This window comes from Schistocerca cancellata, chromosome 3, assembly GCF_023864275.1.
Source record: "Schistocerca cancellata isolate TAMUIC-IGC-003103 chromosome 3, iqSchCanc2.1, whole genome shotgun sequence".
NCBI classification, from domain to species: Eukaryota; Metazoa; Arthropoda; class Insecta; order Orthoptera; family Acrididae; genus Schistocerca; species Schistocerca cancellata.
Genome location: NC_064628.1, coordinates 759,412,364 through 759,426,778, shown reverse-complemented (window position 1 = coordinate 759,426,778; position 14,415 = coordinate 759,412,364). Strand labels below are relative to the sequence as shown.

The 14,415-nt window shown below is 44.4% G+C and overlaps 1 protein-coding gene across 1 annotated transcript in view; it reads right to left on the bottom strand.

The window, feature by feature from the left end:
• LOC126176554 (protein-L-histidine N-pros-methyltransferase-like) overlaps nt 1–13,482 on the bottom strand; it is a 118,228-nt gene extending 104,746 nt beyond the window's left edge. Inside the window, exon 1 of the mRNA XM_049923713.1 lies at nt 13,395–13,482. Within this exon, the coding sequence (XP_049779670.1) occupies nt 13,395–13,482 (88 nt within the window). The remainder of the gene's footprint in view (nt 1–13,394) is intronic.
• Nucleotides 13,483–14,415: the final 933 nt, after the last annotated feature.

Sequence of the window (14,415 nt, the reverse complement as noted above, 5' to 3'; positions counted from 1 at the left end):
TAATGAACGTCTGCGACAGCACTACCGACAGAGACGTCTAATTGAGCAGCGAGGTGGTTGACAGTTTCCGTCATCACCTCGAATGAGAGTGTCCGCACGTTCGAACACTGCAGCTATGTGCGGCCGGCCGACACGCGTGAGATGGGATAGGCTTGCGCCACCTTGTTGCGATGATGACAGACGCCTCACCCAACGACTCACCGTGCTTTTGTTCACTGCCAAGTCTCCGTAGACATTCTGCAAGCGCCTGTGTGTATCTGTAATGCTCTGGTTTTTCGCCAAAAGAAATTCAATGCCAGCTTTCTGCTTGTAACGCACCTCCGTTACAGACGCCATTTTGAAGGCTACGTATAGCGCCACCACCAATTGTAACTTCATGAAACTATAGGGGCTGAAGTGGGAATATTGCATGATATCCCACAAACCAATTCTGCAATTTTTCAACCGTAAATGGCCGAGAAAAACGTGTTGCATTACTTACTGAACGCCCCTCATCACATTATAAACGATTAAGAGACACTGAGCCGCTATCCAACTGCACCCAACTATGTGGACGGCGGATGCAAGTAAAACATGGGCAGGGCAACACGGAGCCTGTAGAAGCTATTTCCTTGCCACAAGATTCGTTAAAACTTTATAAAACGTCACTCATTGCATTGTGGCTCCACCTTCGTTGCATAGTGGTCAGCGCATCTGGCTGCCAAGCGGAGGACCGAGTTCAATTCCCCGTGGCACTGGGGGGACGACTGGTATGGTGTGCACTCAGAATCGTAATGCCAGTTGAGAAGATACTTGACTGAAAAGTAGCGGCTCCGAGGTCTACAAAGTCGACAGCGGCCGGGAGAGCGTTGTACTGAGGCCACACCCCTCCATACCAGATCCAAATACCACCTCAAAAATGGTTCAGATGCCTCTGAGTACTATGGGATTTAACATCAGAGGTCATCAGTCCCCTAGAACTTACAACTACTTAAACCTAACTAACCTAAGGATATCACACCCATCCATGCCCGGGGCAGGATTCGAACCTGCGACCGTACCGGTCGCGCGGATCCAGACTGAAGAGCCTAGAACCGCTCGGCCACACCGGCCGGCGATGATACCTCGCTGAGGATGACACAGCGGTCGGTCGCTCGAGGTTGGCGGGGTTTTAATAATGAAAAATATTGTATTGTTTTCCTTCGTGACTGGCGTGAAAAGAATTGTAGGAGGCCGGATTATTCGATAATGTATGGAGTTAGCATTGATTACCTTCCATTCAGAAACATTAGATATCACAAGGCGCAACAAATGTAAATGTGTTCTCAGAATACATGCTCAGACTATTTTATTCAAGTAATTCTTTGTTTTTCTTGATACACTAAGAAGATATGAGTGATTTTATGAACTTTTATTTCGAACTGAGTTCAGTATAAGTTTCCTTTTTATTTAATGAATATTACCTGAAGTAGGGAGATACATTTATTCCTTGATTGTGGTGAATTACTCTTTGCAATGTTATATCCACAAGCGTGGAGCAGCGTTACTTTTACTTAGAAAGGCTACACAGTCAGATAGCAAATTTACGATCCTAGAAGGACTTTACTGGATTCATTGCTAAAATCGGGAACTTTTACGGAAATGTTACGCACACGAGCTAAATTAGCAGAACTGGTATTTTGTGTAAAGTTAGCGTACGGTAGTTGAAGGTAGGAACTGCTGAAATCAAATTCAATCTTTCAGCATACATAAACAGAAGCGCCAAAACGTTTTACCGTGTTTGGGTAGTAACAGACACACCAGAGCATAACAGCATCCAGTCGATTATTTTCTTTATCCAGCCGATACCACTGCTGAGCCGCAGGATACGATACTCATTTGAAGCGTGTCACTCTCCTTGATCTGTAAGTCGGTCCGAAATTCATTCAAATCTGCGACACGGAGAAACCAGGGATTCCAGCACCTAAACCTACACCTACATCTGCATCTACGTCTACATCCCTGCGCTAGAAGAATGATTGTCGTTAAACCTGCGTGTAAACTGTAATTTCTCTCATTTTCTCTATATCCGCGAGACGTATCTCGGGAGGAAGTAATACGTTGCCCCACTCTTCGGGACGTACGCTCTCCGAATTTCAATAGTAAACCTCTTCGCCATGCACAAGGGCTCTCTTGTACTGTCTGCCACTGAAGGCTGTTGAGCAGTTTTGTGACACTCTCGCGCAGACTAAACGACCCTGTGACACAGCAAAAAAATGGCTCTGAGCACTATGGGGCTTAACTTCTGAGGTCATCAGTCCCCTAGAACACAGAACTACTTAAACCTAACTAACCTAAGGACACCAAACACATCCATGCCCGAGGCAGGATTCGAACCTGCGACCGTAGCGGTCGCGCGGCTCCAAACTGTAGCGCCTAGAACCGCTCGGTCACTCCGGCCACCCCTGTGACAAAACACACTGCTCTTTATTGGATCCCACCTACCGTATCTTTTCTAGAAATAAAAAATGGCAAATGTCCCAGACTGACGAGTACTACTTCAGAAACAGTCGGAAACGTGTTTTGTAAGCCCCTTCTTTCGTAGATAAATTGTTTCCTTAAGATTATTCCAATCAATCTCAGCTAGGCACCTGCATTTCATACAGTCCTTTTTAATGGTCAGTTCACTTTACTTCGCACTCAGTTTACGGTTTTCAGTGGTTTGTCGTCAAAAGATTTAACGAGCAGTATTAGGTATCTATGCATATTTGTGGGCAACACGTTGCATTTATTTACGTCCAGGGACAACTAACGGTCGCGGTACCAATCAACGATCCTTTGCTGGTCTTCTTGTAATTCGCTGGTCCCCTGACGTTGCTACCTTCCTGCACACAACCACAGCATCGACTGCACACGGCACCATGGTCCTTCCGACGTTATCCACCAGATCATTTTATAAACAGTAACGGGCCTATAACGCTTCCTTGGGGCGCTGAAATTACCTTCCCACCTGTCGATTTCGTTTCATTAAAAGCTACTGTTGTCACAGGAAGCCCTGAACCCGAACACATTACTCTCCCGATACTCGGTATGCTCGTATTTTATTGACTAATCGACTGCCTACCTGAAGTCAAAAAAATATGCTACAACTTGGGTGCCTGTATCTCAGGGACAGAGAGACCTGTGCTTTGTAAGATCCCTCTCTGTGGAATCCATGGTAATTTCTATAGAGGAGATTTGTTCTTGTTTTTATTATCCCGTTTTTTTCTTTCTGGCCAGCCATGGACAACGTTAATTTAACCAAGTGTTTCTTCGAGCTTTAATTTGCACCCAGTATTATGTACTTTGTTTGCTTTAAGCATCCATTCCTTCAGTTCGTTTTTTCTCTATGCATCTTTTTTAAATACCGGTACATTTCACGTTTCTTTTTGAATAGGTCACAGTACCGAACATTTCCATTTGCGATAACCACTTCCTGAAGATCCCAATCACTATCAGTGAAGCATAGGACCGTCCCCCCCCCTCCCCTATCCACTGTGCAGAAAATAGCTAAAATCCATTTGGTTACTCTTTTCGGGATCGTTCTTGGTATGTTTTCATAGTAGCTAATCCTCATTTTCTAAACTGCCTTTCCAGAATGCACCACCAATTGTACTCCTGTACGAAAAACACCTTGTACTGATCTACAGATCTATGATGTTTCTATTGTCACCGGGAATGGAATGAACGTTGGAATCTACATCTGCCGTCCAAAGGCTACATAGTTCAAAAGTCAAAGAAGAAGGCTGCCGCTTCACCTTCCTCGTGGTAAGACTCAGTTGCATGACCACAAAATACAAAACCCAAAGGAGGTTGCGGGTTTCATCTCCTCAGTCCTGAAAGGTCGATACTCAACCTCATTCCCTACTAATTCAAAATTCCTAGAATGACGTTCCTCGGTTTGACTATCACAATTGTTAATTATCGAGACTCAGCCGCCTGTCAACGTAATTGAAAACCTAATAAAGGAGATCGCAGGGTGTGATCTTCCCAGCGTAAATGGTCGAGACTCAACTGCATTCGTGCGAAACATGGGGGAGGTGATCACATGTGGAGCAAGCGCAGTTAAGGTTGAAAGGGCTGCATGGAACTGTGCCACGTAGGAACAGACGATAAGATATACTACGGAGAAACGTCCACCGCATGAGCTTATAGGTAGCCTGAAAGACTTCCTTGACGTAACACCGAGGAGTGATGTCGTCTGGTTGCCAAATATAAAGACTAATTTGTCAGTACATTGTGTACTAAACTTACGGCACAACATAGTCACCCCACTAAAAGAGCTCAGTGGTCGCTCTAGAGCGCTGTAGATGGTGTAGAACTGGCACCATGTGGTCCTAAGTGATGGCAGTGAAGAGGTGTGTACGAGGGTGGTTGGATAAGTCTGGTACAAAGCAAGAAAAATGTTTTTTTTTTTCGTGAACAACTCACCCTATTTCTCGACATAGTCTCACACTCGGTCCATCAATCCTGCAGTTTTTTCATCCGTCGGAATAATAGGTTCTGTCAAACTCTGCAAAATACTCGTAGACTGCATCCACCACTTCCTAATTTTATGGAAATTTCTTCCCAGCAAGCCAGAGTTTAAAGTTAGGGACCTAGACTGGTAAATATGGTGTATGAAGAACCAGTTCCAGGCCAAATTCGTGCAGTTTCGCCATTGTTATCGCTGATGTGTGGGATGGTGCGATATCCTGGCGAACAAGCACTTTTTTTGCATGCTAACCTTGGTGTCTTTCCAGCCAATGCAATTTTCAAATGATCCAACTATGAAGCATAATTGCGTCCAGTTTGGTTCTGCTTTTTTCGAAGTAATCTGTGAGGATTATTCCTTGGGCATCCCTAGAAACAGTGGCTATCACTTTACCACATGACAGATTGGTCTTTGTCTTCTTCGGTGTATTTTCACCTGCCTTTGTCCATTGTTTTGAACGCCGTTTCATCTCTTCTGTGTAATGACGTATCCAGGTTTCAACAACAGTCACAAATCGGCGCAAAAAGAACTGCAGATTGCGATTAAATATCATCAGCCATTGTATTGAAATGTAGTGCCGGATGCGCTTTTGGTCGACTGTGAGCAGTTGGAGCACGCATCCAGCACACAGCATCTTCATGGCCAATTCTCCGTGCAGAATATTATGAATTCGCTAAGTTGAGATGTCGACTGTCTCAGAAGTCTCACGAAGTTTTACTCAGCGGGCTTGCGTTACCATATCATCGATTCTGTCAATGGTTTCCTTTGTGGTGACCTCAATCAGACGGCTAGAGGGCGCACTTCATCTTCGGTGCTTGTTCGAACGTTTAAATTCATTAATCAATTGTAAATATTATTTAGTGATGGTCCAGTCCTTCATTCAGATTATTTTGATTTGGGCGGCAATCCATCCCTCCAAATGAAAATTAATAACGGCATGAAATTCGTTTTTTCTTTTTTTTTAAAATTTTCAAACGCAGTCGGAACATTAACCAATTCAGACGGCTGTCAAAGATCAGCTGTGCGCTGTACATCTTTGAAAGTTTTGATACGGTCCTCGGAATAATCAAGTTTAGCAACCACGAATGCGCAACTAAAATGTTCCACTCTTTCATGGAAATTTACCAGACTTATCAAACCACTCCCGTATGTGCCAGTCGGCGCAATGACATGGATCGATATTGACACGTGGCACAACGGCAGAAAGGAACTACCGTGTTTGGACGTGTCCACTGTCGTACCGTGAATACAATGCCCCATACATGGAGCAAGAGTATATATATATCACTCCGAGGGACCGAGCGAGGTAGCGCAGTGGTTAGACAATGGACTCGCATTCGGGAGGACGACGGTTCAATCCCGCGTCCGGCCATCCTGATTTAGGTTTTCCGTGATTTCCCTAAATCGTTCCAGGCAAATGCCGGGATGGTTCCCATCAAAGGGCACGGCCGACTTCCTTCCCCGTGCTTCCCTAATCCGATGAGACCGATGACCCCGCTGTCTGGCCTCCTTCCCCAAAACAACCCAACCAACCAACTCCGAGGGAGGGGTCCGTCGTAGGCGCTTGTTCACCTGCTCGTTTCAGAGCTAAGTTGTTGAGCCAGGCGCAGTCGTGGAACTTGCAGCAGTCCTTGACGAATCTCCTCCATCTGTTACGGGCTTCGGAGAGCTCCTCGTATTTGTCGCGGTCAGTATTAAGTGAGTCACATCGCGCCTGGCACAATCTTTAAAGCGCAATGCAGATCTTACAGGAACTCTTCTGGCAAGTGCTCGCTTCAAATGTGTGTAAATTCCTAAGGGACCGAACTGCTGAAGTCATCGGTTCCTAGACTTACACACTACTTAAACTAACTTATGCTAAGAACCAAACACACACACACACACACACACACACACACACACACACACACACACACGCACGCCCGAGGGAGGACTTGAACCTCCGGCGGGTGTGCCCGCGCAATCCGTGACATGGCACCACATTTCGTAAGCACTGCAGATGGAAGGTATTGAGTTTACGTTCTTGTTTACCATATCATGTCCAGATCTCAGCACCACACAAGAGGATGGTGAGCGCACATGGTCTATAGAGGATTATTTTTGTGCTCACCGTATGGTATTTGTTGTCCCCATACTCTGGTTCAAAAATGGTTCAAATGGCTCTGAGCACTATGGGACTTAACATTTGAGGTCATCAGTCCCCTAGAGCTTAGAACTACTTAAACCTAATTAACCTAAGGACATTACACACATCCATGCCCGAGGCAGGATTCGAACCTGCGACCGTAGCGGTCGCGTGGTTTCAGACTGAAGCATCTAGAACCGCTCGGCCACCCCGGCCGGCCATACTCTGGTGCGGAGCTTAGCAAAAGTATTCGCCACTCTGCCACTTCTCGCGATTATTTCGTTGTCCAGAGAGAGATCTTCTTACACCATCGAGGATTTGTCGACTACGTTCAACAACGAGTCATCCAGACTTATGGCAGGCGCATCCGTGAATCCCTGCACCCTAATCACCGTCTTCTTTAGAGAACAGTTTGCACCCACCAAAAATTTTGTCCATGAGCCTAGGTCTGCAAGTTGAGCAAACAATGAGTCGCTGCACCTAGAGGTTGCATAGAAGAAGAAACTTGTGGACACCTTATTGCCGAATCAAGCCCATTATCAAGGGTAGGCCAGAGGCCGTGTTACATACAGGGTGACAATTATTGAACTATATGAAATAAAATCGTTATTACTTCTGAAAATTTTGCATTAGGACGTTCAAAGCGCACAGTTGGCCGCCGGGCATGATGGTAATTAGTATGCGTAGTACGGTTTGGTTTAGCGACGATGCCACTTTCATTTGGATGGGTTCGTTAATAAGCAGAAGTGGCGCATTTGAGGAACTGAGAACCCGCATACCGCGATCGAGAAGTATCTTCACCCTCAACGGGTGACTGTGTGGTGTGCAGTGTCCAGTCATGGAATAATAGGAGGTGCGATGTTTCTTGATGGCACGGTGGCTACTGAACGGTACGGGAAGATTTTGGAAGATGATTTCATCCCCATTATCCAAAGTGACCCTGATTTCGACAAGATGTGGTTTATGCAAGACGGAGGTCGACCCCCATCTTAGCAGGAGAGTGTTTGATGTCCGGGAGGAGCACTTTGGGGACCGCATTCTGGCTCTGCATTGACCTCGGTTTGCCGCCTTATTCTCCGGATCTTAACACATGTGACTCCTTTTTGTGGGGCTACATTAAAGACAAGGTGTACAGCAATAACCCCTAAACCATTGCTGAGCTGAAAACAGTCATTCACGAGGTCATCGACAGCAGTGGAGTTCCGACACTTCAGCGGGTCATGCAGAATTTCGCTATTCGTCTGCGCCACATCATCGCCAATGATGGCAGGCATATCGAACGTGTCATAACATGTAATATATTTAGTGACGTTTATATGTTAAATAAAGTGTGTGCACGCCGTAGTTTGTAACTAATTTACGTCTTTTTCATATAGTTCAGTAATTGTCACCCTGCATGAATACAAAGCAATTGTTATGATTTTGTTCCGCTGTTTTCATGAAAACCTACGGCATGGACCCGAACTGAGCCCACAGAATTTTTCCACTATTATTTTTCATTGTGTGGCGCTACATACCATACGCAAAAATGTACACCGGACGAAAAATACAGCGTAATTTGTCAGTCTCTCTGATACAATGGTTATACAGTTTATGTTTGCAGTATAGATAAATCATAAATCTTGACTATCGCTGGCGGCTACATGATGATGTACCAGCTACGTAATCGCTTTGCGCTGTTTTTTCATCTCCTTTTCGACGCAGCCATAGCTGTTGCATTTGCTTGCCACTGGACTTAAGTACTTTTGGTTTCCTTGAGATGTGAGCTTTCCTCTGACTTGCGTTTTCAGCTATTCCAAGCATATTTATGTCGTACAAGACGACATCTTTCACTGCTTTGTAATTTTCTATTTAATCCTTGTTTTGACTCACATTTCGACGGATTTTTATACTGTTTCACGTTGGATCTTAACAGTGTTCCGCAAGTTCTTGAAAATGACATCCGAATCAAGGTCCTAACTAAATGCGTTTTCGCGCTACATCAATTTATAACTTCATTCAAAGTTAATTCCTAACAAACATGCGCATGTGGCTACACCAGCGTTTCCGGAGTGAATTTTCGAAATTTTCCCAGAGCAGACCAAAAAAAAAAAAATCCCCAAAATGATACCATTTCGACAGCTTTTCCCCAAACATCTTAAACCTGCCTATTCCTTTAAACTATTATTTGTAATCACTGGTGGCAGCTTGAAGAGGTTGAAATGTGTGTTCAGAGCCGTAAAATTGTTGTACATCTAAAAAATGATAGTACATGAACTACAATTTTTAATTTGTAAATAAAAACGGTAAACTGACCAGAAAATTTTTAAAAAAAGTGCTTTAGTGGTGGCACATTGCTTTCTTCGCGCCTCTTTCACTGTTTTGTTGATTTCCCGTTAGCGCACGACCTATATCTCACTTCGCAACTCGACACCTCTATCCATTACGTTACTGTGAACACACAGAGTCCATGCCTTTGTTTCTTATTTACAACTCCCGAAGACTCTTAACCGCTGATTTTTCATTACCGTACCTCTATCCACTACGCTACTATAAACACACAAAATCCGTGCCTGTGGTTTTTACTTACACCTCCTGAACGCTCTTCACCGCCGATCTTCATTATCTTATATTTGGTTATAACAAATCATGCCAATACGAACACGTTTTCGAGAGATCTCAATATTTCAAACAGCATATACGAGTACAGAGGATGTACTTTACAATATAAAACCAATACAATAAAAACTTCAATTAAAACGACGAAATCTGATATGGCGTCTTCTCAGAAATCAATACGATCACGAAAGTCGATAGACCTACCAAACGGTCGAAAATGGACATGTACACGTCACAGTGACGTCATGGAGAGGTATCACAGCAGCGAGCCTCGCATCTCCCAAAAAAGGAAAGATGCTCATATTGATTTGAAGAATGATTGACATCTAGTGAATGCCTAAAAACTAAGAATATGTTGTTTGAACTAAAATAGCAGAGATGGTATTACGCTAGACTACTGCTAATCCGACCATTTCTTGCACATCCTTGTGCCGGATTAGCGGAAATGCAGGATTTTGAGTGTGTCTTAAAATTACTGTAAATGCATAGGGCTTATTCTTTACTGAATCCAAAGATGCATTCATTTAACCCGTCAGTACACGCAGTTGGTCTGTCAGACCAAGGAGAATATTTTCATATTAATGCAATGTCTGAAAGTTGTTTCCAAGAAGCTATCTTGTCAGTAATAGGAGTCGTTCGGTATTTCAACAACAGCACTTCCCGTTAGATCACAACAAAGAGGTCTAGGGTCTCACAGGCCAGCCGCGTGCATTGGTGTCAGTTTAGCCAAGGTTATTCACGCACGCACATGTTTACGGTATCTGCTTAGTTTAGTGGTACAACAGATTTTTTCGTGCTTTGTACCTTATTTTAGTGTGTTGTAAGTGTTGTAACTGCATCATGGCTTATTTTTACGAGGCACAGGAGGAGAGAATTTGGAACTTAACTGAAGAAGTAATGGCTGAAAGTGACGCTGGTGACTCTGAAGATGGAGAAATGACTTTGAAGAAATCCAGGACCCAGAGTGGAAAAGTGATTCCGGCACCGAACAAAAACGTCGAGTGATGAATCAGTGATTGTGGTGCTGACAGTGATGTGTTTGTCGGTAAAGACGGAACAGTATGGAACTCACGTGCTCCGCCAAAGGACTCCCGCACACGTTGTCATAACATCATAATTCATTTACCAGGTGTGAAAGGTGCTGCGAAAAGTGCTACAAATCCTCTATAGTGCTGGGAACTGTTTTTTCATGGAAACATTATACACATACTCGTTGACTGCACTAATAGGTACATTCAAAGTATGGGAAACTTTTCAAGGAAAAGAGAGGCACAACAAACTAATAAAGATGAAATAAAGGCCTTACTGGGATTATTGTACTACGCTGGTGTAATGCGTGCCCATCGACTAAGTCTACAAGATTTGTGGCGAACAGATGGCACAGGAGTTAAAATATTTCATCTCACAATGGGCATAAACAGATTTCGTTATCTCCTTCGATGCCTCAGATTCGACGATAAACAGACGAGAATGGAAAGGGAGAAAACAGATCACATGGCGGCGATAAGACAGGTGTTCAGGCTAATTGTTGAAAACTTTAAGAAGGCTTATACAGTTTCTGAATACGTGACAGTTGATGAGAAACTAGAAGCATTCCGTGGAAGATGCAGATTCCAACAGTACATGCCAAACAAGCCAAACAAATATGGAGTAAACATTTTTGGAGCAGTGGGTGCCAGAATGTTTTACACATTCAACATGGAGGTATATGTTGGGCAACAACCTGAAGGCCCTTACAGACAGGACAACAGACCAGTTGAACTTGTTCAGAGACTTTGCCAACCTATATCCCCCTACAGGCCGCAACATGATTTGTGACAATTATTTTACGAGTTACGAGCTGGCAAACACATTGATTACCAAGAAGACGACCATCGTTGGTACCATGAGGAAGAACACGAGACAAGTCCCAGGGGGATTTATTAACACTAAAAACCGACAAGAAAAGTCATCTATGTTTGTGTTTCAGAAAAATTGCACTTTAGTCTCTTATGTGCCGAAACGAAATAGTGGTATTACTACTGTCAACGATGCACCACAATGGAAATATTGACGAAAATACAGGGAATGATAAAAAACCAGAAATTATCACTTTCTACAACCTTGCTAAGGGTGGAGTTGACGTTGTTTACGGAATGAGTGCAACACATAATGTAGCTAGAAACCCAAGAAGATGGCCACTGGTTGTTTTTTATAGTATCATGAACACAGCTGCGATAAATGCTGCTATTATTTTCAACTCAAATCAGAAAGAACAACTGAGAAGAAGAGAGTTATTGAGGCAGCTTTCTTTTGCGCTTCTGCATGATCATCTTCAGAAAGGAGTAATGTCAAAAATATTGCCAAGAAAGATAACTGAGATAACTGTAGAGCTTTGCAGTGCGAAAATTTCTGAAGTGGAATCAACTGCGACTTCACGAGGACGGTGAGTGGACTGCAGAATCAAAAACAGAAAAACAAAATATGTTTGTAAGAACTGCAAGAAATACATTTGCCTTGAACATTATGTTACTGTGTGCCAAGACTGTATCGACAAAATATCTGATTGAATACATGCATTATTTTGATAACAGCTAAATTTTATGTATCTCCATTTGGGTAAATATTTTTGGCCAAAATATTAAATTTATCCCTTAAATATATTAACTAAACTGATTTTTAATGATATTACTTCATTTAATAACGCTTCCCTCCATAATATACATCTAAATGCAAATTCAGAAAGATAGAAACTGCAAGGGTCTGTGAGACCAGCTGCGTTACTGCCGTCCTGTTTCCAGGTGCGTGCACCGCCGGGTTAAATTAGCTCTTGAGTGTGTACATATATAGTAGTACCATTCATTATGAAACATATCCCAAATTTTTAGATGTTGCGATGATGATACGCAAATGTAGTACGTTTTACCACTCAGCTTCTTTGCAAGCATTGCATCGGTACTGCACGTTTCTGATTGTTGCACAATGTACTCCAGGAAGACGTCTGCAGCTTCAGCATCTGCAGTGTGAGATATCTTCACGTTCTCTCCTCCTACCTTTTCTCCTTCATCTCTGTCATCACATGTTTCCTGTAGACTTAGTTATCTCTTCGGCTGTTAAAGTTTGGTAACAAATAGTTGCTCGTCCAACAACTTGCTCACCAATAATGGCTTTCTGTGAAGAACCTCAGCCCATCTTATCTCTCATTTCGAGTTTCTGCTTGAGGTCTAGGATAACGTGTTTCCTTTCAGAAGCCATAACACTGAACCGTAAAGAAAGCCACAATTTGAAACTTCGGTATACCATTGCTTAACATTGTAATTAACTGAAAACATTGTTGAACAAAAGAATTCATTATTGAATGTGACATTTCTGCTTGAGTGACTGGACGCTGGATGTGGGCCGGTTCATTCAGAGGCAGACTACTGTGAGCCGGATTACCGAACGTTGAAGGTAGTAAGTAGTAAGGGTAGGCAGATAAAATGCGTCCCCGATTCCACCGGTACCGAAGTTTACTGCTCCAAAAATTTCCCCAAAAGTTCCCTTAAAAATATTTTCCTTCGAAATTACGAAAAAGTGCAAAACTGGAAACGCTAGCCTACGCTGGTACGATGACGTCACAGGCAAAATAAATGGTTCAAATGGCTCTGAGCACTATGGGACTCAACATCTGAGGTCATCAGTCCCCTAGACTTAGAACTACTTAAACCTAACTAACCTAAGGGTATCACAGACATCCATGCCCGATGCAGGATTCGAACCTGCGACCGTAGCAGCTGCGCGGTTCCGGACTGAGCGCCTACAACCGCTTGGCCACCGCGGCCGGCGCAAAATAAATACTGCGCAACTAACTCGTACAGACACTATCTATCAACTGTCAGCTCAACCATTTTTATGCACTATTAGTGTCGTAGTTATTAGTGATTCAGGTCTGACGCTATTTCGTCACACACTTTTAATCTCAATAATAACGGTTTTCACAAATGGATGTAGTAGTTAATTCCCAGTATAGTGGCTGACGCTAGCAGAATGCTAGGATGCGTAACGGGACGTATTCGCCGCAGACGGTGGATTAACTGTACTGTTTACGCGTGGGAGCGCTGTGTTGCCCCGGTCGCCGCATACGCACACAAAACAGTCGCGGCGGAGTGTCTCAGGAGATGCAATTAGCAGCGGCAAACAGCAGCGGTCACGCCACCCGTCTCCAGAGGGTTAATTACTCACAAGGCTGCGGCCTGCGCGCACAGACAGCAGGTATACACTCGCGCTGTATAGCTATAGCTGCGGCTGCGGCTACCGCCGCTGCCGCCATCGCTTCGCATACAACATTTATATCATCCCTAATATTGATCTAGCTCACGGCCAAAAGGTAGTCGGAGGGGGTGGCGACGGCTGGCCGGGGGTGAGAAGATGGAACAGCGATGGAAAGCGGGGAGCGGGGTTTGAAGAAACTGTGGTAAGGGGACCGGTGGAAAAGGAAGAAAGGAAAAAAATACGCAGGGGGGAAGGAGGCGGGTGGGACGGTGTGGGGAAGGGGAGGGGGGGGGTGAACTAAGAAGGGGAAAACGACGCCGGGAGGCTGCCCGCCCGAGGACGCCCTCGCCTCCTTCGGCCGCGTCGCGTCCGACGCCAGGCTGAAATATAAATTAGAGCAGAGGCCGGCGCGTCTCGTGCACAATTAGGGGCGAGCCTTCTCGCACTGCGCGTGGCCAGTTGGCTGGTCTCGTCAGTCGCGGGATTAAGAAACCGCGCCGTGCGAAGGTGCCAACACTGTCGGTTACAAATTAACCACGGCACACTGTGCGTGGTTATTACAGCCAGACAGCTGCGTTGTTGCGGATACCACAAGCAACCACAGCTTGAGCAAAATAAAACTTGCCCAGGAAAATATGTCATGCAACTTAAGATAGGCAAACCAAATTGGCCATAGCTAATGTAAGTTGGGTAGACTACCCTAAGGGGCATGAAATACGAAGGCTATTGGTAAAGTAAGTTTCGATCGGTCGCGGAATGGAAACCACTGTGTAAAACAAATATGTTTTATTTGAAATAGTTACTGTCAGATAAAAATCGCTATGTGGAAAAGAACCACCTACATATCGTAGGCCGCGCGGGATTAGCCGAGCGCCGGCCTGAGTGGCCGAGTGGTTCTAGGCGCTACAGTCTGGAACCGCGCGACCGCTACGGTCGCAGGTTCGAATCCTGCCTCGGGCATGGCTGTGTGTGATGTCCTTAGGTTAGTTAG